General features: G+C 48.1%; 1 protein-coding gene across 2 annotated transcripts in view; it reads right to left on the minus strand.

Annotated features, from left to right (window-relative positions):
* Positions 1-3678: 3678 nt before the first annotated feature.
* Positions 3679-23890, minus strand: part of Slc24a4 (solute carrier family 24 member 4) — a 132600-nt gene continuing 112388 nt past the window's right edge. For both annotated transcript variants that reach the window (XM_038337416.1, XM_038337415.1), the window contains exons 13-17: positions 15827-15993; positions 10077-10191; positions 5726-5838; positions 5234-5299; positions 3679-3831 (exon numbers count right to left, since the gene is read on the minus strand). In XM_038337416.1, the coding sequence (XP_038193344.1) occupies positions 3679-3831; positions 5234-5299; positions 5726-5838; positions 10077-10191; positions 15827-15993 (614 nt within the window). The remainder of the gene's footprint in view (positions 3832-5233; positions 5300-5725; positions 5839-10076; positions 10192-15826; positions 15994-23890) is intronic.

The following is a 23890-nucleotide window of genomic DNA, read 5'->3' on the forward strand; positions in this document are numbered from 1 at the left end:
CTACTGTTATGAGTCATAATATAAATATCTGTGTTTTCTGATAGTTTTAGGCAGCCCCTGTGAAAAGGTCATTTGACCCCCCCAAAGGGGTTGAGATTCGCAGGTTGAGAACCACTGCGCTAGACTTTGAGGAAGCCTAGCTGGAGTATGAGTTTTGAGGGGCTCATGGGATGTGACAAGCTGCAGAGACCAGAGAACCAAGGTGAAGTGTTCGCACCTGGAGAAAGTCTACATGGGGACAGAGGGATCTGGGCTCAGGGAGACAGGGCCTTAGGTAGTCAACTGGTAGGAATCAGGACTTCTTGCCACTCAAGAGTTAATAGGAGAACATTTTCAAAAATTTCTAGAACTTTCTATGTATACATCATTGCATCTGAGCCATTCCAGGGTATGGATCCCCTCAGGATGTGTCCTGGATACATCTGCTCACTGCCCTAGAGAAGGACAACCCGGGTCTGTGGAGATTGTGTTGGGAGACATCAGAGCTCCTCTGGCAAGCATTTAAAACCTGGCTGATGGGTTCAGTCTCTTGGCAATTTTAACTCTAACCAGCAAGTTCTTTGTCCTGTAAGCACCTACCTAGAGCAAAGTCATGTTTTCCATCCATTTACAAGGCTAACTTACAAAGGAGGGAAAGGCAGGTGGCAAGGAGAGGCCCGAGCCTTCCCCCAGGGGCCCAGGCAGCGTTGGGATAGTGTGCAGGTAGACACGGCGCCCTGGTGGGTTCAAAGGTATGTACTACTCGCTGCTGATTTCCAGGGGGAGAGAAGCCAAGGTGGACTAGAAGGCCACTGATCTAGTATGGGACAAGAGCAGTCCAGTTTTACACCCAAGGGAGTGGGGAGGCCACAGGAGTACAGTGCTGTGTTGGACTCTCTCCTGCTTTCCCAGGAGGAATGATCCAAACCCCTCTTGGTCCCCATTGTCTCTCTGTCCACAGGTTGCCCCACCTGTAAAGGATTCAGGGAGAGACAGACATAATTGAACATAGAGATTTATGCTTGTTTTTCTGCCTCTGAAGAGACAAGAAGCTAAGTGTATTTTTTTTAACTGTATTTCTTTTGAGGCAAAAATAATTACACCATGCTAACTTAACTTTAGGGATAAAACAAAGAAAGTAATTCTGTATAGCAATGGAAGCATGTTTTTAAAGGCCTATATTACCAAATGAATCTTTAAACTCATGAGGAGAAAGTATTTGGTTGAAAACAGAGAACTTTTGACTTTCAGCCTGCAGTTTCCTAGACATGAGAGATGCTCAGAGCCTTTGAGGTGCATTGGCACATTAAGGACCAGAGGCAACAGCCAGATGTGTGCTCTACATACTGAAAGCACAACTCTCCATTTCTAACTGCAGTTGTGAGATACTTTGTAGCTTCCAGCCGATTCTGAAGGAGGGGGAAGGCAGCTGGGATGTTCTCTGAAAGCCATACGAGGACCCAGAGGATCACAGCACAGTGCAGACCCTCAGAGACTGTGGCTTGTGCTCTAACAACATCTAAGAAATAGCATTTGGTCTTTTTTTTTCTTCAGGAAAAACTAGGGACACTCAATAAGGGCAGGTATTAGAATATGATTTGGGAAACTTCTGGGTAAATTAAAGATCCCATGGGGTCTTGAGCCAAGAACTAAGATTCATACATCTCCACTCATGGCAATGTCAGACTCATGCCACTGTGCCAGCCTGGCCAATCAGGGGTCCTAGCTAACTTGGGAGGGGTGATAGGTATGTTTGGCCACAGCTTTGCTACATCTTGCAGCTAAACTAGATCCACTTGACGACAACTGCTGATGAAATGAGCGTAATCCAAGCTTATATTTTAGAGCAGTTAGGGGGATCCAAGGGGAGACAGAAGCACTCAGAGCTAGCACATGCCTGTGAAAGGGAGGTGTGTGTGTGTGTGTGTGTGTGTGTGTGTGTGTGTGTGTGTGTGTGTACACTAGCTACTAGGGCCTAGAGTAACTCTGAAGCCTCTTGCAGCTTGAGTTTATACTGAGGCGCACCTTCAGGCTCCTTCCCTCAGGCTTAGCTATTCTTTTTAAGGGAAATTCTGCTGTCTCACTCTGAAGACCACCGAGCTTATCCAGACAGACAGAAAGCAAAGCCTGGATTCAGTTGAGCCTTCTAATACTGATGTGAACCTCGAATTGAAGGCCAGTAATGGGAGCGAGGTCTCATCATAGTTCTGCCTAAGGGAGCACAAGGCTGAATGCTTCGTCCCCTGAAATGCAGAGAATATCTCTACAGACTCCACCATGGGCCCAGAAGGACTCTGCTGCTGGATTTGCAGGGGCCACCAAGGTTAAAATCGCTAAAAACCCCTCTCTCATTACCCTGGGTCATCCCCATGCCTTCTACTGTGCAAAATAGCTCAGTATTCAAAGTGCATCAGACCTGATAGACTTTTGCAATAGAAACATTAAAAAAATAAAAACCTCACTATATAAAATTAATTTTGTGCTTTCTCATTAGAATCCAGGAATGGTTTATAGTCGTGAATCTGTCACACAGAGATTTCAGAGCTACGAAGTAATCAAACATCATTTCATGTTTGCCTGTGTTTGGGTCCATCGCCCATCCCTGGCCTTGCCTGTGAAGTTGAAACACTTAGATCTAAAAGTTCTATGGTCCGTTTCTTATACCTGGCTTCAGCCAACTAGGACAGAGGGGTCTGTGGATGCTCTCTCTTGTCATTAACCATCACTTCTGCAATTGGCTAGGCATGGAAACAACTGGGTCCTTCAGGGCAGTGTGGAAAGTAGAGCATTAACAGAGAAGTTGACAGACCCGAAGGGGCGGTGCGTGGCATCCTAAGGTCTGAAATGTGTCGCTGGGACTACATTCCCCACTGTGTCTCCGAGTTAGCACCCGTTTCTGTGTGGTCGTCCACCATTTTTTCTATATTCCAAACCAAATCGTCTTGGAGCCAGCACAAGATGACACACAAAAGGTTCATTTTTTTTTTCTCCAAGGGTAACCGTTTTGGTCACTGCCAATGATCCTTTTGTGGAATGATATTCTTCAAGTATGATGATCTATGTGATGTTTTATTTTTAATATTTCACTGCTCATCTTTTGAATGTGTCGATAAGAAAGGATAACAGTATTTGCTTGCTTTTCTCTCCTCTACTGGGAAATGATGTGTCCACGCTTCCTATTTTTTTTTTCTATAACTGCAGTGGTCTCAGTCCCCTGCAGGTGAATGCCTTGTCTCTTCCAAGTTTCCAGTGTTCCCAGCAGAGCTGGATGCTCATGGTGACACACTCTGCCTTCTCCGGACCCAGAGGTGACACTTGCCAATCACAGTCCTACTATACACTCATCTAGGGCACCTTCTGTTCACTGAATGACTCATTCCTGAGCCCATGGAACAGAAAGACACACGGCACACGGAAGTCCTGGCGACTAAAGTGTGCAAGAGAGAAGAGACATGATGTGTCCCCGCAGCCGGCAGCCACGAGAGTCTGTGGAGCTGCTCAAATAATGCCTGGCCCCTGCCATGCAGAACCAGAGGCCCTGTGGCCGGGCCCATGACCAAAACCATGGTTGCCCTTCCTTCCAGCTCATGAAAGAATTGACAGCAGCTGCCAAGGCAGGAGAGACCTGTGTGGAGAAGGAGAGAGAGGAGATGCCAGCATCATGGTGGCCACAGCAGTTTCTCGGGCAACAGCTCGGCTTTAGTCGTCTTCTTGGCACATGGGCAAGTTGACGAAGGTAAAGACATTAAACTCTATCATTATGGAGAAGCACAGGAAGACAGCATAGAGGACCAGCACGTAGATGCCCAGCTTCCGGTCCAGGCGCCATTTGTTGAGGTGGATGCCAAGGACCTGGAAGGAGACAAGTGGAGAGCTAGGCTTGGTGAGGCCGAGAGACCCAAAGGCTCTTTTTCACCAAACCTAACAGTGTAGACTCCAGATCTTACAAAATGTTCAAGACGCTGGTCCAGTTGAGACTAGACTCCGGTTGAATCCACAGCCGCCAGTCTCCCACACTGGCCCTTCCCTAGGGCACAGGCTACTTCCTCACGGTACAATATATCCTCACCATGGCCCTTCTCTAAGGAAACCAGACCTTCCCCTTTGCCTCAGAACTTGGCATTATAACTGTTTCCCTTCGGCACACTTCCCGGGCGCATTTGAGCCATTCTGGGTGAACTTCTGCTTGCCCCCACCATGCTGCTTTGCTGTGCATACATTGGGGGAACAAGCTCCCTCTGATTCTTATCCCTGAATCAAGGCTTTTCTGGAATGGACCATAGCTGCCTCCCCAGAGCACAGAGCTCTGTAAAGACAGAGCAGCCTGGCTTCAAACCACATTTTTGCTGCTTGCTAACTCCATGACCTTGTGCAAACTGCTTAACTCCTGAGACTTAATTTCTTCTGCAAAATGGGAATAATAGCACCTTCCTCATCAGGAGTGGCAAGGACTGAATAAAATGCCACAGAGAAAAAGTACACAGCATAGGTCTGTGCATGAGAGCCAGGAGGACCGCACAGTCATTACCTCTTATCCCGAGGACTATCATGCCCCCTGTTTATCAGCATGTGAGGAGCATTTCTCTCTCACTGGACCAGTCAGAAAGAAATGAGATGTAACCATGTGATATGACAACCCTAGAGATACTTTTGTATGTGTGTGTGCACACACACATGCATACATGTATGTGGGTACATGTAAAGGCCGGAGAACAATCTTGGCTATCATTTCTCAAATGTTATTTACTTCCTTTTGAGATAAAGTCTCTCACTGAACCTGGAACATTCTAACGTGGCTAGGTCGGGTGGCCAGAGAGCCTCTAAGGACCTGCCTGTCTCTGTTCTTCTTACACTCAAATTGTAAGTGTGCACTTGAATTACAAGTGTGCATCATTAGGATCCCTTATTTTAACAATGTAGGTTCTGGGACTCAAACTCAGGTCCTTGGCCTTCACTGACCAAGCTCACTCCCCAGGTTCCCTGGTGACATCTTATTTGCTCAGGATGAAGTACTATGGTGGCTGCAGTTGCTCTTGGAAGAAAGAAAGAGAGAGAGAGAGAGAGAGAGAGAGAGAGAGAGAGAGAGAGAGAGAGAGAGAGAGAGAGAGAGAGAATAGGTTTTGGCTATTTTCGAGCATATACATCTCCTTGGCAGAGATGTATACGTTCGCCAAATGAGGTGTATACATGTGCACCACCCTGGACTGGATGAAATGAAATGTGCACAATGGTCCCATTTGAAACTAAAACTCACAGTGAGAGCAACGGAGCCCAGCAGCAGCACCACGGAATAGACGAGACCCCGGCTGTTGATCTTCACCTGGAAAGCGAAGCACACAAAGCTTGAGTTGCTTGGCCAGTCTATTCCAAAAGCCCAGACCTCTTCAGAATATTCATTCTCTCCTCTGGGAAACACAGGGCTTCCTCAGATGAGCATGTAGGAACGGTCAGGACCTCTTACAAGGGGGAGCCACAGGTTCAAGTCTACAGGGTTCATCAGGAAGTGGCCCAGGATGGGGAGAGGTGCTAGTGGGCTTATACAAAAGGAAGAGACACTGATGAGCATGTAGTAAGCATGGACTCCTCCTGCAGACAGGACTAGGCTGTTCTAGAAGCCATCAAAGAGAGCAGGAACTAAGGACAAAGGGTAACACATCTCTCCAGAACTCCAAGCTGGAGCTGGGTGGGCACCATCCTTCCTTCTGAAACATACCTATGTCCTTCTTTAGGAAGGGGCAGGACTTACTGTGGATCCATAATTAATAACCATGGTCTGCAGGCCCCACGGGATGCCAAGCCCCACCAGAATGTCAAACACGTTGCTTCCGATGGTGTTAGACACTGCCATGTCTCCAAGGCCTGGCGGATAAGCAACACATTCCTTCCATCAGGAGCTGGTCTCAGGGAACACCCATTCCCTCTCTGAACCCCTCTATCAGTGCTGTTTAAGGGAAGGGAGTCCTTCATGGACTCTATGTTTGTAAAAATTTCGGTGAGGTCTAAGACTCCCCTTTTTTCAGGAGATCTATAGGACCTATTTGTGAGCTGAATCCACATGTGGACGTCCTAACCCCACAGCAGCACTCGGGAGGTGGCCTTATTTGGAGGGCAAGGGTTATAAAGAAGGTTATGATGACTGGTATCCTAGGAAAAGGAGAAACCCAGGTATCAACAGTACACAGGAGAAAACCACGCAAGCACAAAGGGGGCCATGTGGAGCTGGGAGAGGAAAAGGAGTCTCCCTCATAGCTGCCGAAGGCGCCAGCCCTGCCCACCCCGACCTTGACTTTCTAGCTTCCAGAAATGTGAGATGTAAATACTGTTTGCCCCTCTGCCAATACCGGTTCTAGCAGAACACAGGTTCCTCGATTATCCTCCTGTAGGTTCAGCTGCCATTGTCAAGGGCCCACCGCCGGCTCTGCCTCCTTTAGTTCCCCCATCTACGCTGGGTTTGGGTGGGACCACCACTGTCACGTGGCAGGTGACCAAGGGCTAACACTTTGCTAGAGGCTCAGCCTCAGGATGCTGGCCTAGTATCTTTCTACGAAGCCATGACATATATTTGTGCCTAGACAGTGGCACCCATGACCTTATCTGGGGACCACATAGTATCAACTCGTACATTCCAGTGGTTTCTGAAGGTTGACCTTTCTCTTTCTAATCAGTGGCCATTGTTCTCCTTCCTGCCCCACTGTCCAAGACCCCGTTGGTCACAAAGCTGAGGCACTTCCTCTCTTGAGGTGGGGATCACGAATTAGAACAAACTTTAAGAAGAGACTCAGGTTGACAGAACTCTACAACGAAAGCCGGTACCCACAAATGTGGGCACAGAAGGGACAAGCCTGAAACACGAATGCCTAAGAATATAGACATTATGGTAGCTGTGACGTTCATCATCAAGTCTGTCCAGCATCAAGTCAGACCTGTGTCTTCACTACTCTCCAGTTTGCCCGGCTACTCCTTCTCCCTCATTCCCACTGCTGTCCTCTGATGACCCCCGGCACATGCCTCTTCCTCCTTGGTAAGAAGAACTTCAGAATCTTGGTAGCTTAGGGCTCTGAGGTCTGGATCTCCATGGCCCTGGACTACTAGGCTCTTAGCCTCTAGCAACTTAAAGCAACGTGCAGTGATTGTTTGGGACCAGCTACTTGTACCTGGTGAGGACAGGCTAAAGATGTTGGAATTTAGAGACAGGAAGAAGGGGTGGGGGATGAGTGCATCTCTCTGAGCCGCACAGGTGACTGGGAGCCTTAGGGCAGTGTACACCTTAATGAACACACAAGTCACCTGGGGCTTTTGTAACCTGCAGGGCCGGTGCAGGGCCTGAGGGTCTGGGTGTAATGTGAGTGCCCCGGTCAATACCTACAGGGCTTTGCTTTGACCTGCAGGGAGCCTGTAGAGGGGCCTGGTGCAGAAGCTCCTGTCAGAGACCCTGTGTGATCTCCTGCTTCACGTAGTTGACTTTGAATGGGGGCCTTTGTCACAGAGAAGTTTCTAACCCTGACCATGTCCTCTGAGTTCTGTGGATCACATCACTGTTACCTTATGACAGCTTTGCACCCCAAGCCCCCTGGCCCCATTCACACTTCTCCTGCTGTAGATAGAGGGAGCCAGCATCCTACTATAGGACTCTGCTTGTCCCTTGTTCCTAAATAAGACCCTTCATTGGCAATGCTTCCTCCTAGTCAGGGTTTAAACCAAGCATCCTTCTGTCTTGTCTTTCCCTGGCGCCCACTCAGGGCTGACTTTGTCACCTGTGTGCTGTGGAGTACACACGAGACTGACTTTGCCCAGGTCATGTGACTGAATGCCAGCAAGGCCCCCACGTTGCTCAGCGTTCTTTTACTTTCTGTATTCATGTATGGAGTTGCTCCGACTCTGCCTCCACTTCACGGTCACCCAAAGCCCCTGACTGTGACTGAACTGAGGATTTATACTGATGCCATCAAATGAAGTTATACAGAATCAAGCAGGCTCGAATCCAGCAACAACTGTTCTTATAAGAAGGCAGCATGGCTACAGAAACACAGAGACACACACAGCCTATAACAACAGAAACAGCCTAAGGCGTACAGCTACAGGCCCAGGAAGCCAAAGAGCTGCAGTTCACAGGAGGAGCCAAGCAGGTTCTTCCTGGACCATGAAGAGCGGGCAGGCCTCACAGGCACCAGGCCCCAGGTTTCAGACTTTGAGTAAGGGTAAGTTTGGTTGTGTTGATCTTCCCTAGGAAGCAAACACTAATGTCAAAGGTCACACAATTAAATTCCTTTCCCCTCAGCTGCTGCTTCCAATGGCCTTTAACTCTCTGTCAGGCACCTGCCTACCTCACCGTCTCACGCTACCTTCTCCTCATGCCGTCTTGTCAGCCTTTGTATGTTTTCAAGGAATGTGTCCTTATTTCCAGAGCCAACCTTTCTCCATTGTGCTCCCTCTTCTCCTGTCTCCTGAGGATACTCCTGCTGTCTGGCTTCCCTCTCCCATGGACTTTTAAACTCTTGCCTCCCAGGAAGCCATGTGCTAGCCCAGTACAGAATGCTCTCACCTTGGTAGAGAGGCACTTAAGGATGAAAGGGCAGGCTTAGCAGCTCTTTGGTTCTGCCATCAAGAATTTGCTCAACTTCATAAGCCCAAAAGAAAACCAACATACAAAGCAAAGTGCTTCCCAACTTCTGGAATTCAGAACAGAAAAGTTCTGTTGTCTAGGATTTTCATGATGCCTGCTGGAGACAGACACGGTTCTTGTTTGTTATGGTTTAAATCTAAAACGTTTCCAGTAGGCTCATGTCCTGAACACGTGTTCCTCAGATGGTGGCACTGTTTGGGGACACTGTGGAGCCACTGGGAAGTGGACTCTAACTTGTGAAAGTAGGTCACTGCTTCTGGCCCCTGGTTCCAACCTACCAGGATGTGGAGACTCGTTACCATCACGTCCAGTGCCACGTTCATCCAGTGCCACGTTCTACCCTGCAGTCCCTGTTGTGATGGGCTGAGCTCTCGGGAAACCAGGAGCAAAGATAACGCTTTTTTCCCTTCTGTCATTTTGATCAGGTAATTTGGCCACGACAGCTACAAAAGTAACTGATGTATATAATCCCTCATTTGCTGCTGACTTCCAAGTTGAGGCTCCGTTCCCAACTCATACGGTAACCTCAGGACATGCTTCCTTTAAAACAACCACATAGGAACACCCTTCAAGAGATCTAGGGGAGTCCACCTTTGTATTAGCCGTAATGTGGCTAAAAAGATCTGGGCATATCAAGATCATTCCATATCCATCATGGAACAGAGATAACCTTGGCCCTGTAGTCATGACAACGACTTGGGGAGAACAATACAGTGACAGTTGGGCCTATGGTTGACTTCTCAAGCAGGAGAGGAATTCTACCACCATTTGCTCCTACCTCCTGGCTACACAAGGCCTATTGACTCCAGCATCCCCCTCCCCACCACTCACCCCTGCCTTCTGGTTACAAAAGCATATCGGCTCTAGCATCCCCCTCCCAACCACTCACCCTTGCCTCCTGGTTACACAAGGCCTATTGGCTCTAGTATCCCCCTCCCCACCACTCACCCCTGCTTCCTGGTTACACAAGCATATCGGCTCTAGCATCCCTCTCCCTACCATTCCCCCCTGCTTCCAGCTACACAAGGCCTGTCGGCTCTAGCATCCCCCTCCCCACTAGGGCCTGCACAGCTGAGACACAGGAAGGACTGATGAGTGGATTCTGTGATGTAGCTTCCATCATGAGGTTGTCATCCATGGCGGGGTGGGACTTCCTAGCGGTGCAGCTGTTTGGAGATTTTCCCATGTCCCTGTAAGTAAACCCCTTGCTCACCCATGCTCTGTAAGTAATCCCAAGCTAGACTTAGATGACATCACTTCTTTAGTACATCATGGACGCCCTATGTGGTGCAAACAGAAATTTGTTCATCCCCTCAGGAACAGCGACACAACAGGAATCTAATAAATGACAAATTCTAGACACCATGAGCTGCCCCTGAGCGGGACCTGACAACTGCCCCTCGTAAGAGCCATAACTCAGCCAGTGGAGGCAGGGAGCTTGCCAGGGGTGCAGGTGTTGAGGCTCAGTCCATACCTTGTCTTGCCACAATTAAGCTGGCCATGCAGTCTGGAACACTTGTGCCGGCTGCCAGGAAGGTGATGCCCATGATGACGTCAGGGATCCCAAGAGTATATCCAATAATAGTCACCTGCAGAAGAGGCCAGGTTCAGAGATCAGGGTGAACTCACAGTGCAGCCCTGGAAACTCTCCTTACCTTGTGTGCTTTAAATTAAATGTGATATTGTTGTAATTAGGAGAAAAACCTTAACATGGTTTATTTTTAAAGGGTTTTTTTTTGAGACAAGGTTCCATGTAGCCCAGGCTGGCCTTGAATGTGCTATGTAGCTAAGGGTGACCTTGAACGTTGAGTTTTCCTGCTTCTATCTACCTCCTAAAAGCTGGGCTTACAGGCACACAGCACCACACCTGGTTTAAGCAGTGCTGGGGATTGAAGCCAGGGCTTTATGCACGCCAGAGGAGCACTCTACCAATGGAGCCACAGCCTTAGCTTCTTAAAGACAAAAATTAAGACAGGGTCTTACTATGTAGTCTTGGCTAGTCTGGAACTATGCAGACTAGGCTGGCCTCAAACTCAGAGATTCTCCTGTCTCTGCCTCCCCAGCGCTGGAATTAAAGGTGCGTGCAACCATGCTCAGCAAGGAAATCTTTGCTTGTTTATTCCCCCGATCATGCATTAACTGCTTATTGCTTTAAAAACTTTCTTTGAAATTGTTTTTTGTTTTGTTTACATTTTATGTGTATGAGAGTTTTACACGCATGTACTAATGCATGTACTGCCCAAGGAGGCCAGAAGAAGCATCAGGTCCCCTGGAACGAGAGTTACAGATGGCTGTGAGCTGTCCTGTGGGTGATGAGAATGGAACCTGAATCCTCTGGAAGAGTAGCCAGTGTTTCTATCCACTGTTTTTATCCATCTCTCCAGCCCCACATTAGACATTTTTATAAAATAAGATGAAAATGACAGTTAACTACCATTTTTTAAGAGCCATTAATAACCACTACTAACACATCACATCTGTAGGTGTGTCCCTACAGATGTCCTATGTCCTACTTGAGGACATAGACAATCCCTTGGAGGCTTGTTAGAACCAGACCACCAGGTCTCTCCCCAGAGTCCCAGCATGAGGCCTAACAACTTCCAGGTGGTTAATACCCTGAAGCTGCCGGTCTGGGAACCATTTGAAGATGTCTGTATATCCTTGATCATTCTTTTGCAGTATATGTTAGGAGAAAAGGGAGGTCAGATCATATTATCACTATCCATTCTGTAACTGCTTGTTTCATGTAATAATATGTCTCCATGCACAACCACCACCTGAACACATTTTACAATGATGCTTAGATTTCACTGTGTGGCCTGTGCATTATAATTCATCCCTCACTAATATTCGGATGGCTTCTTGTTGGATCTCTTTAGAGGACTTACTGTATTCCAGGCACTCTACAAAGGTATCTCACTCTCTTTTCTTAATCAGGGTTTCTATTGCTGTGAAGATGTACCATGACCATGGCAACTTTTATAAAGAAAAACATTTAATTGTGGTGGCTTACAGTTTCAGACATTTAGTCCATTATCACCATGTGGGACATGGCAGTATGCAGGCAGACATGGTGCTGGAGAAGGAGCTGAGAGTTCTACATCTTGTGCTGGGCAACAGGAAGTGGTCTGAGACACTGGGAGTGGCTTGAGCATAGGAGACCTCAAATCCCACCTCCATAGTGACACTCTTCCTCTAAAAGTGGCCTTCTCTTTGGGGGCCATTTTCTTCAAATTACCACACTTTCACAGTCTTATCTGTTCTATTATTTACTGCCTACTGGTGAGGAGGACACTATTGTTATGACAAATAAGAACCAGGGAGTTAAGTACCAATGCCCATGAGCACCATGCTTGCAATGGAGCATGTACTACCAGCCGAATGCTCCAATCTCCTCTTCATCAATGTGTCTGTATGTCAATCTCTGAATTGTCATCTCTTTACTTCCTTAGTAGAAACTCCAAGACACAAACCTGCTGGATCAAAGACTTCTCAAGAAGATCTTGAATGCATAGTCACACAGTCTGCCAGTGAATGCCATTTGAGATAATGACACCGGAGAGCTGGCTGGGGCTATTAGCAGCAGCGTTGGGGCAGCAAGATAGGAAGTCTTAGAGGCATTTGGACCACCCTGGTTTACCCCTTGGCTGTAGCTTGCCTCTTTTCAGAGACCATCAACAGTGGTGTCCTTCAGAACTGATCATATTTCAGTTGTGATAGTTTTAATTGTCAACTTGACACAAGTTAGAGTTATCAGGAAGGAAGAAACCTCACTCGAGAAAATGTGTCCATCAGGTACATCTGTAGGGCTTTTTCTTAGTGATTAATAGGCAAGGGCCTGCACCACTGTGGGTGGTGCCATCCCTGGGCTGGTAGTCCTGTGGTCTATAAGGAAGCAGGCTGATCAAGTCATGAGGAGCAAACCAGTAAGCAGCATCCCTCCATGGCCTCTGCATCAGCTCCTGCCTACAGGTCCTTGCCTAATCTGAGTTCCTGCCTTGATTTCCTTCAGTGATGAACAGTGATGTAGAAGCATAAGCCAAATAAACCCTTTCTCCCCAAGTTCCTCCAGTCATATTTTTTCATTATAACAACAGAATTTCCTGGGAAGATAGTATCAATGAGGGATTGTCTAGATGAGGTTGGCCTATGGGCATGTGTGTGTGTGGGCGGGGGCTTGTTTAATTGTGTTAATTGATGTGAGAAGCGCCAGCCCACTATGGGTAGCACCAATCCCTGGGCTTGGGTCCTGAACTGTAGAAGAGTGAAGGAAGAGCCTAAGCCGAGCCCCATGCATCCACTTCCCTCTCTGTTCTTGAGTTGCATGTGATATGAGTAGCAGACTTAAGTTCCTTTAGGTTGCTTTCTGTCCAGGTGTTTTTTTTTTTCAACAGTAATGAAACTAGGGCACTAGTTAATGGTTCCAGTCCCAGAAACTGCTGTATGACTTTGGACAATCCGGCTCGCTTCTCTGAGCCGAAGCCCTCTCGTGTTCTCATGGCAAAGATGAAATGGGGAAGTGTAATGTGGATACCGGGCCTAGGCCACATGGCCATGGTGCAATGTTTCCTTCCATTTCAATCATTTGTTTGTATTCTATGGGGACAGGAAAATGAGAGCAATCAGATTTCAGAGCCCCAGACTAAAGAGAGCCAGGCTTCCCAGGATGCCAGGCTTCGCCACTATGTGGAGATTACAGAAACAGCCCTGGGAGAAGAACAGCAGATGAGTTTGAACACACTGCCCACACTGACAGAGGGTTCAACACCCTAGCAGGTACCCCTGCTCTTGAGTAGGGACAGACAGATAGACACACTTCATTTTCTCAGACAGTGGCACAAAGCTAATGTGCCCTGGACTTGGAAGGAGGGATCAGGAAAGGGATAATAGAACAACTGGTCCATCATCACTCAGTTCACACTGTTGACCAAAGCTGTCTGCGTAGGCCACTGGCTGTGGCATACGAGTTCTGAATTGGTGACGCTGGCCATCTTAAGGGTAGTAACTGAGCTACCACATGTGGTGCTGCCAGAATTGACTCTCCTTAACCATTGAACCGTGTGGCTAAGAAACAGTAGGGTAGGGGCAGAAGATGGGCATGATATGTAGGTATGTTCACATACTTCAGAGTCTGAGGGATGTCACATGGACCTTATTCTACCCTGAACTCAAACCCCAGTGTTCCAAGCCTCCAGATATGCAGGCTTTGAATGGAAAGCAGAGCCACGTTCCCAGCTTCTCTTAGTTTCCCCAATTGTGGTTTAGAAAGAACAGTCCATTTGAAGATCCCTCTGCTTGACACTGACATTGGTTTTTGTTGTTGTTGTTTTTGTCTTGCTTTCTTAAAATTGAGACAGGGTTTCTCTTTGTATCCCTGGCTGCCTTGGAACTTGCTCTGTAGACCAGGCTAGCCTTGAACTCACAGAGATCCTCCTGCCTCTGCCTTCCGAGTGCTGGGATTAAAAGTGTGCACCTCTGACATTTGCAAGGGGTTCTTCTTAACCCCTTGGAAATGACAGCCTTAAAGGTGATGGGTTGGGGGTAGCCTGGTGCCCCATGAAGACATAATGGAGGAAGCACTGGCCACCAGAGCAGGCACATCATAGAGACCAAGGTGAGCTCAGAGGCACTGTCTTCTCTATGACCCAAACGGAGGCCATCAACACTCAGGGCCACATACCACAGGCCAGACTGGCCCAGCAGGGTGGCTCCCACGACCCCAGTCAAACCTGGGCTACGACTCTGGTTTTCAGAACAAAAGCAGGATTTGTAAATGAAGACACTGAAGGTAGGAGTGTTCCATCCATCTGCCACCTAGAGCTCCTTGACAGTACCGACCCTTTCCGTAAGGAGAGAAGAAAGGATTTCACAAATTCTTTAATTTGACCTTCCTAATCCCCACGCCTACTCAGATGTCACAGAATATTTTTTTTTAACTTGTCATGTTTTGGGAATATGATTTGGTAAGAAACATCACGATTCCCTTTAAAATGTAAAGATGGCTGGTTTTTCATTCTATCCCGGGAAAGTAAGAAGCGAGAGTCAATTCTTTTAAGGTGTGGCTGCTGTTGTCTTTGAGAGTCGTCTTTTTCTAGGGATGTGGGTAGAAAAGATTTCAAGCTCTTTTCCCATACCAACGCAAGAAAACAAGAGCCCCCAAACAAACTAACCAAAAAAAAAAATGTTCCACATGCTATTTAGGATCCAACATTTGGGCTTTCCACACACAGGGCTTGGAAGAAAGGAAATGAGATGGTGGCTGGTTGGGGAGCAGGTATCTAACAATGGGCCAACAGGCTTGAGAGGCAATGGTGGTCACCCCAACTTCATAGGAGGGCTCACGTTGGGTCAGTGAGTCACTTGCTCAGTTGCAATGGTCTTAAGAGAAAGAACTAGGCTTCAACTCTGTTCTCTTGTTATGAGTTATGAGTATCAGGAATTTGCCTAGCGTATGCAAGGCCCTGTACAACTGGCCACAATCCATCCTTCCTGCTAACCTGCATCCTTCCTCTAGAGGGCAGGGAAAGAGGCCCTTGGGCTCGCAGAGAGCTTCTCCTGGCCCCACTGCCTCATCAGGCCAGCCCTGATCACCTTCCCTGATGCTGGCCTCTGCGTTAAGAGGAAAAGGAAATGATTTAATGAGCTGCATGCAACTGACAGACAAGCTTCACAATGCATGGAAGTCCAGCCATATTGGAGTCAAGACCCCTCTTAAGCCCCCTACAGGAAATAGGGGCTTTCCACTTCTATCATAAGCCACAGCTATTCAGACAATTGTGGGTTCTTCATGCTTCAGTTTCTCCACCAGTAAAATGGGGACACTAAAGATATTTATCCTGTGGGGGATGTTATGAGGCCAAATGGGGCTTTTATAAAATTGCCCTGTGTGTCCGGCACACAGAAAGGGGTAGCTTTTGACAGAGGGTTCCTGCTATCTCTGGCTGCCACCATTTCCTTCCTTTACATTCCTCTGAGGACCCTAGAAATGAGGGGGCCAGCACTGGTCTCCCCTTACTCTGCCCATCCCACCAGAGCAGCCTCTTGTATGTTTCCCTTCCCAACGCTTGTTCCCATCTCAGAGGGAACAATGCATGGTGCCCACGCTCAGGCACACAGCAGGGCACAATGTTAGTACCACTTTCTACTGAGAAAGACACTGAGGTAGGCAAGGCCAGCGACTTGCCCACAGGTAGGAGAGGCTGGGGGCGGGGAGGCGTCACTCACCAGCCACACCATGAGGTAGGAGAACACGGCGATCCACAGTGTGGCCGTGACGAAGGTGACCATGAAGAACTTCTCCCAGCGGGGCTTGCTGCAGTTGGGGATGGTGACACACAGGAGGAAGATGAGGGGCCAGGTGAACACCCACTTAGCCTTGTCGCCTTTGGCCTCTGCGAAGGGGTTGGCGGTGGAACAAGGGGTGGGAGAGAAAGACACTGGGTTACACGATTTCTTGTCCACTCCCGGTTTATTGTTTTCAAGTTAAACTTGGTGTGACTTCAAGGAACCAGGGCCACGGGGCTGTCCTCTATTGTGTCATCTGCAAGTACCAGGAGGACTCAATGCTTGTTGACTGACCCACGTAGGTCCACTGTAATCCTTATGCTGACCAGACAAGGAAGGTGAGCCAGGCAGGGATGACACTGGTCCTGGGAGCGGGAGGGGAGGTGGGACATGAGTTCTGGGATCAGACAGCTGCAGTGATCCCATCAATTCTGCTTGTTCCTTGAGGATAAGGGTCAGACTAGGGCAATGGCAACATAGTAACTGGCCTGTGGAGTGTGGCAAGCCAGGGGCTGAGCCCGCGTCTTGCTGTCTTCATCTGTTCATAAGAACGTTCACTCTGTCTTGGTGGTTGCAGCAATGGTGTGACACAGAGTGTGGGAAGCACTAGGCACATGGCCCAGCACATGGGAGGAGGGAGCAGAAGCTGGAAGGCACACCGAGAGCTCGTGTGCAAGACCCCGAAGCTGGTGAAAAGCATCAGTGTGTTCGTGCAAGAAAGGCACGTTTGGGGTCAGTGAGATGGCTCTATGGGTCAAGGCTCTAGTGACTTATTGCACAACAAACTCCTGAAAATGGTTCTCTAACCTCCATACAACACATGCATACCTGCACTCACACATGTGTGCATGTACAACAAAAACAAAATATACTCTGTCTCTCTGTCTCTCTCTCTCTGTCTCTCTCTCACACACACACATACATATACATATATTTCTGTATGTATTTATTTTGTTTGGGTACATGGGGTGTATGTCCCAGCGCTGGTGTGTACAGGTCAGAGGACAGGTTGTGGAAGCTGGTTTTCTCCTTCTGCCATGTGGGTCTGGGTCATTGACCTCAGTCATCAGTCCTGATGCCAAGAGCCATTACCCTAGGAGTCATCTTATTAGCCTTCAGATATTTTAAAAACAAAGTATGCATACTCTCCCTGAGTACCCACAGACAGTTCTCCAGCGTGGACTGAGTGTGGGGCTGTAAAACAAGACCCAGTGAGTTTAGGAGCAGTATTAGGCAGTGAGTGTTTGCTAACCTCAAAGGAATGGAATTAGAACTCAGTATTGGGAGGAAAAATGGGAGATTTGTAAACCCGGGGGAGTTACATAGCACAGTCCTAAGCAACTGACATGTCAGAGAAGAAATCACAGGGGAAATTAGGAAATACTGGAAGAAAGAGAAAACAAAATGTAAAATGTCAAAACACACAGGATGCGGTGGAGACGGGCCCAGAGGAAACTTCTAACTGTAAATGCCCATGTTGAAGTGGGAACCACTTAAAACCCAGGACATTATGCTCCTCCCAAGACAAGACAGAGAAGCAAGGATTAAGTTCAAAGAATGCAGAAGGAAGGAGTGCCCCTTGGAGGATCCCTGGGCCATGAGACTAGACAGGCTGGAGAACTAGAGAACCTGTCTCAAAAACAAGGTGGATGGCTCCTGAGAAATAAGGCCCCAAATTGACCTCTGGCCTCCACACACACATACACTTCCTACACACATGTGCACCTGTGTGCACATACAAGGGAAAAAGGTTTTGAATGGCCCATTCTCCAAAGACACATACAAATGGCCATTAAACCTATTTTATAATGCCCAACACACAAACTAAAAAAATATATAAATACATGTAATATTCTTTAGTCATTAAGCAACAATTAAAATTATTTCACACTCATAACTGTAACTATTAAAAAGACTTAACAAATATTGTCAAAGATGTGGAAAAGTACAACCCTCACATACTGGTGGAGCAAATGTGAAATGTATAGGCTCCTTAGAAAGTCTAACAGGTCCCTTAAAGAGTTCAACAGAAGCCGGGTGGTGGTGGTGCACATTTTTAATCCCAGCAGTGGGGAGGCAGTGGCAGGTGGATCTCTGTGAGTTCGAGGCCAGCCTGGTCTACAAGAGCTAGCTCCAGGACAGGGTCCAAAGGTACAGAGAAACCCTGCCTCGAAAAACAAAACAAAACAAGAGTTAACACAGGATCTGGCTCCTCCATACACACCCGAGAGAGATGAAGACAAATGCTCATAGTTGCCCCCAAATGGAAACAACCCAATGATAACTCCGGCGAGGAAAGCATAAGCCAGCTGTGGTCTGTAAGGCCAGGGGAAGAACTGAAATACTGAGGCAGGCACGCCTCAGCAGGGAGGAAGTCAGACACAAAAGCCACATAGCGCTAGGCTCCATCCAGACGAGATGTCCAGAAGCAGAAAGGAGCCCAGTGGTTACCAGGGAGAGAGGAAGGACTGGGGAGTCTTTGCTTGTGGGTGTGTTTGGTGATTTTTTTATATAACAAAATATTTTAGAATTATATACTGATGATGATCATATTGTTCTCTGAACACAGAAGGGAAATGTGCCATAAAGGGTCTATTTTATGGCATATGAATTATGTCTCAGTTTTTTAAATTGCGGAGCAGGTTGGAGCTCATCAGTTTCAGAGCTGTCTACGTGCACTTTATTATTTCCTAAATAATCATAATTCAAGTGTGTTTGCTTACAAAAACAAAACAAATCAACAATGACAACAGACTAACCCAAGCTGCCTATAAGGAGCAAAGAGAATGTGGGTAGCTTGAGGTCAGCAAGCCAGCTGGTTATCCAGCCAGATGATGCAATCAGAAAAACATCTGTCTCCTATCTCATTCTAAAGGCACCTCTCCATACTGGGAACCTCCAGCATAAACAGGAGAACGGTTTCTGTCCCATGGTTTGTCCCAACTTCCAGGCTCCCCTCTTGCCAACTACACCCCGACCCATTTGGGCTGATGAGGCAGGCTGAGACATTCTAAGGCTCCATACACAGGGAGATTATTCACTTTGGGGAACTGTGGCCTGGCCACCTAAATACCCAGGAACCTCTCTGCAGACAGACACAAAAACAGGGGAAGGACACATTTCTTCTTTCATAGACACCAAATTGCACGAGGCATTTGTCCTTTTGCTGGTATGGGCTTTGCATATTGTTTTGACATCTGTCATCATCTTGGTCTCACCCAACAGCTAGCATCAACACCCACCACTGGTTTCCTAGGAAACAATCCTCTAGCGGACCCTGTCTCTGCTGCTGTGGTTTCTAACGTCAAGTGTCACATACTGGTGGATTAGAAAATCCACTTTAGTGGGTGGAAACCAGCTTCTCCTTAAAAAGAAATGGAAGATAGTGGGGTTACACAGAGTGAAAGCTAAATATCATTCCATGAAACCAGGGTGTGTGTGTGTGTTTGTGCATGCACGCACACACATATATGTGCAAGCATGGGAGTATATAGGCCAGAGGTCAACCTTGCAGGTTAAACCTGGCTTTTTGTCTGAACTGGGTGCCATTTCCCCCAGGCTTGTTAGCCTTTGAGCCTGTCTCCACTTTCCCAGTACAAGGACTACAAGCACACACTACCAAGAAGTAATTTTAAAAGGCTGTGAGGCCACAGGGTGGTGGGGAAAATGTCCATGCCCGTCCCTGAAGATCCAACGCTGATGGTTCATGGGTAGCCTTCTTACCTCCCAGTGACAGCTACCTCAACGCTGCTGGAAGCCCCTCCCAGTGCCCAGCCTTTCCCTTCTCATGCACTGTCAGGGCAAACACCATCACAGGCTGAAGGATATGTCAACACCAAGAACATCTTGTTTCTTTCCCTAAGTCTCTGATTTCTCTCTTGAAGTAGAACATTGCAATTTAATTAAGTGACAGAAACTATTTCAAATGAGCTGTAACGGAACAGACGGCCCGCCACACCAGAGCAACGAGAGCACATGTGGTAGTCGATAGAAACCTCATACCCATTTGGGTGGATCACCAGTTAGACACTTCAATTAAGGGAGTGGCTAAGTTGTGTGGTCCTGGGGTGGACTGCACCCCTGGCTGCTTGAGAGATTTTCTTGGGCCCTGGAGCCAAGCGTCCACATGGCTGAGACAGTATCACTGCTTCTCAAACACAGAGCCCCTCCGAAGGATCTTACCTGCCTACAGGACTGATGCTTTGGAAGATCTGGATGAAGGGTCTGAGAATTTGCATTTTTTCAGAAGAGACTGGATCTCCCCTATGTTGTTCAGGGTGGCCTCCAACTTCTGGCTCCTCCTACTCAGCTTGCAGTAGCTGGAGCCACAGGGAGCTGTTACTTAAGATACTTATTTTTGGGTTGGAGAGAGAGCTCAGTAGTTAAGATCACTGGCTGCTCTTCCAGAAGACTAAGGTTTGTTTCTCAGCATCTTCATGGCACCTTACAACTGCCAGTAACTCCAGTTCGAGAGTATCTGATATCTTCTTTTGGCCCTGCCCACCCTCTGCCCACCCCCCACGCCCCGCCCACCTCCTCAAGGCTCCTCAGGCTTATTAAGGAAAGCTGAACATTCAAATGAAGGCTCTCCCTCTGAGGGCCTTGCCTTGAGTTCAGAGGCCCTAGAGTGGGTTAATTGTTTGATGAGTGTGAGAAACCCCAAGGGATTGTGAGGACTTGCTGGTCCCATCCTGTGCTCTCAGCAGAGCAGGCTCTGGGGCTTACCAGCCACAGACCTAGCAGCGGGTCCTCCCTTCACATTGTCTGTACCATTTTCACTGAAGTCAAAGGAGGGCATAGCCAGAGGCAACCACTTACAGACAGGCAAACCTGGGTGCCAGGCCCAGCTGCGGCTCCTATTCACCTATATGGGGCTTTCCTAATCTCAGACTCCTCACTGGGGAAATGGGAACCCACCAGCCCTCCCAGCAGGGCCACTGCCAGAGTCCAAGCATAAATATGAGATGCTTAGTGGATATTAGGGACCACTGTGTATGGGAAAGAACCCTGTTGTGTTCTCCTTCCCTCAGCCTCACTAGACTCTGTGGGCTCCCCAGGCTCCTCCTGCTTCCTCCCTCAGGTCTAGGTTAGCAGTAAAGGTGTTTATTGCTTCTCCAACTTCACTATGACTGACCCACAGACACCCAGGTACTAAAGGGGCCTTTAGAATCTCTGATGGCAAGTTTTTAAGTCGTGCCTCCCCACCCCCAGCAGAGGCTGCAAAAAAAAAAAAAAAAAAAAAAAAGCAAAAGGTATCCTCCTCCTAGTTCTGACTTCCCAGAAGGTTCCTCAATCTGAAAAGCAGAAGCAAGGAGAGGTGGGGCCCCCCTTTTCTGTGGCTTTGGGTTCATGAGCACGGAGCAGGTTACAGGGGAGCTGCATTTGCTACAGCACTGGGCACAACCTGGCAAACTTCTGAACAACCCACTTTGGGCAAAAAGAGCTCTGTGGCTTTTGTTGCCAAACTCAGGCATCACAGAAAAGGCCCCGGGCTCAGGGACACAGTGTCCTGGATGTCCCAGCCAGTGCTGCTCTTATCTGGCCGACAGGATGCATCATGGGATTTCCTGGAAAACGGACATGGTGCAGGCTGGGTTTGGGCCTGGCAGAGATTTCCCTTTGGGTAAGCCATTGACTCAGTTTCCTATTTGGAATATAGTCTAAAAGTTCCCAGTAGTGCTTCAAACTTTAACATTCAGAGACTATTTGCTGCTAACCACGGAGAACTACTGCTTTCACTGAAGAAAAACTAGTGAGCCTCCTGTAACGGAGCATGAGGCTCTTCTAGCTCTTTGAACCACCACTTACAGGGCTGGAGTTATGGCTCAGTGGTAGATCACTTACCTAGCATGCACAAGGGTATGGGTTTGATCCCCAGCATGGCAAACTAATAATATCAAGCAGTTGATAAATTAACGATATTAAAACTACTTAAAGTCAAAAGGTAGAAACAACCCAAACATCTTTAGGAGTGTGGTATATTCACTAAAAGGAAAAGGTACAATACACATTACAGTGTGGATAAACCCTGAAAACACTATGCTAAGTAGAAGCATCCTGGAACAAGAGGCTATATCTCATTTAATTTTATAATTATAAAATATGCAGGCTATAGCTCTCTAAAGAGATAGTAAGTAGGTTAGCTGTTGCCAGTGTTGGGGGGGCTGCAATGGTTATACAATTTCTTTAGGGAAACGATGGCAACTCCATCATAATGACTGTGGGGGTGGTTGTACAGCTTAACAAACCCATGAAAAGGTGTGAATATGTCTGGATAAAGTTGTTGTAGTCAAGAATAAAAGTGCTCTGCCAGGATTTGTTCCTATCGGTTTGTGAGCTGATACCTCAGGGGTGCACAGAGTGACTGGCAGGAGAGTGACTGGCAGGGACAAGTATGTGACATCACGACTCTGGCTTAAAGGCTGCCCACTAAGTATGAGGTGTGTCTGGTGGCTCCCATGACCAAGGAGGGAGCAAGGTCATTTCCGACAAAAGTTCCAAGATTCTCTGGGGCCTGGACAGAGGGACCAGCGGTGGAGCAGTGCACACCTGGAGCCTGGGCAGAGGGAACAGAGGTGGAACAGTGCACACCTGGAGCCTGGGCAGAGGGAACAGAGGTGGAACAGTGCACACCTGGGGCCTGGGCAGAGGGAACAGAGGTGGAACAGTGCACACCTGGGGTCTGGGCAGAGGGAACAGAGGTGGAGCTGTGCATGCCTGGGGCCTGGGCAGAGGGAACAGAGGTGGAGCTGTGCATGCCTGGGGCCTGGGCAGAGGGAACAGAGGTGGAGCTGTGCACACCTGGGGCCTGGGCTGAGGGAACAGAGGTGGAACTGTGCACAGCATCCTAGGCGCTGTGGATAAGATATCCCACCTAAGAGGAAGCAGTCCCAGGACTTCTGCAGAGACACTTTTATCAGTACCATGAACTAGGGATAGAAGGACCCAAAGGCTATCCCGACCAGCACACTATCAGAAGCCCCACCAAGCAGAGGAAGGCGAGGTGTAAGGGTAGAAGCCCTGAGAAATCCTGGAATGTCCTGAACTGCATCTTTTGCTACTTCAATTGAGAGCTGATTGAGAGCTGAAGCCCCAACCCCAAAGTGACTGTATTTGGAGTCAGGTCATTTAGGGGGCAATTCAGGTTCAATGAGCTCCTAATGGTGAAGAAACAGGACCTGATTTAGCAAGTAAAGTACTTGCCATGTAAGGATGAGAACCTGAGTTCAATCTCCAGAATCCACATAAAAGAAAAATAGAAGGCCAGATGTGATGTTGTTTTTATCCTTGAACTAGAGAGGTGGAGATGGGTAGGATCCTGGGACTCACTAGCCAGCTGAACTGACAAGCCCCTGGGTCAATGAGAGACCCCCCACCTCCCCCATCTCAAGAAACAAGGTAGGGAGTGACTGAGGAAGACACCTGAGGTTGACCTCTGACCTTCACATGGACACACATAGACACATGTGAGGCTGACCTCTGGCCTTCATATGGACACTCACACACACACATGCATACACATGGACACACACAGAGTGTTGAAGATGAGATTCTGAATGTTCTCTTTTCCCAGGTGTATGCACAGAGGCAGCTGAGCTGCAATGGGCAGCCAGGAGGCCATCCCTAGGTGGGAGGAGCCCAGCCATGCTGCCACCCTGATGGCAGACTTCAGGTCTCCAGAACAGTGGGAGGAGAGGTTCTGTTGCTTACAGGGCCCAGTCTGTGGTGTCTGTTTCAGCACCCTGACTAGTACAGAGAGCTATAGGAATTCTGTTGTGGGCGGCCCCTGGCATGCATCCCGGCAGATGCTGGCTGACCCAGTGGTGGAACAGGAAGGTCCTGGTAGGTACAATATGAAGTGAGAGAAAAAGGTTCCGTTGCAGGGTCAGGAAGGCTCCCATGGACACACAGGGCATTCCAGATCATAGCCCTGCTACAGACAACTCATGTCTGAGCTTTTCCCCTGGCCAGGGCTCAGGGTCACTGGCCCACTGATTAGGGTAG

Source organism: Arvicola amphibius, chromosome 7 (assembly GCF_903992535.2).
Source record: "Arvicola amphibius chromosome 7, mArvAmp1.2, whole genome shotgun sequence".
Classification (NCBI taxonomy): Eukaryota; Metazoa; Chordata; class Mammalia; order Rodentia; family Cricetidae; genus Arvicola; species Arvicola amphibius.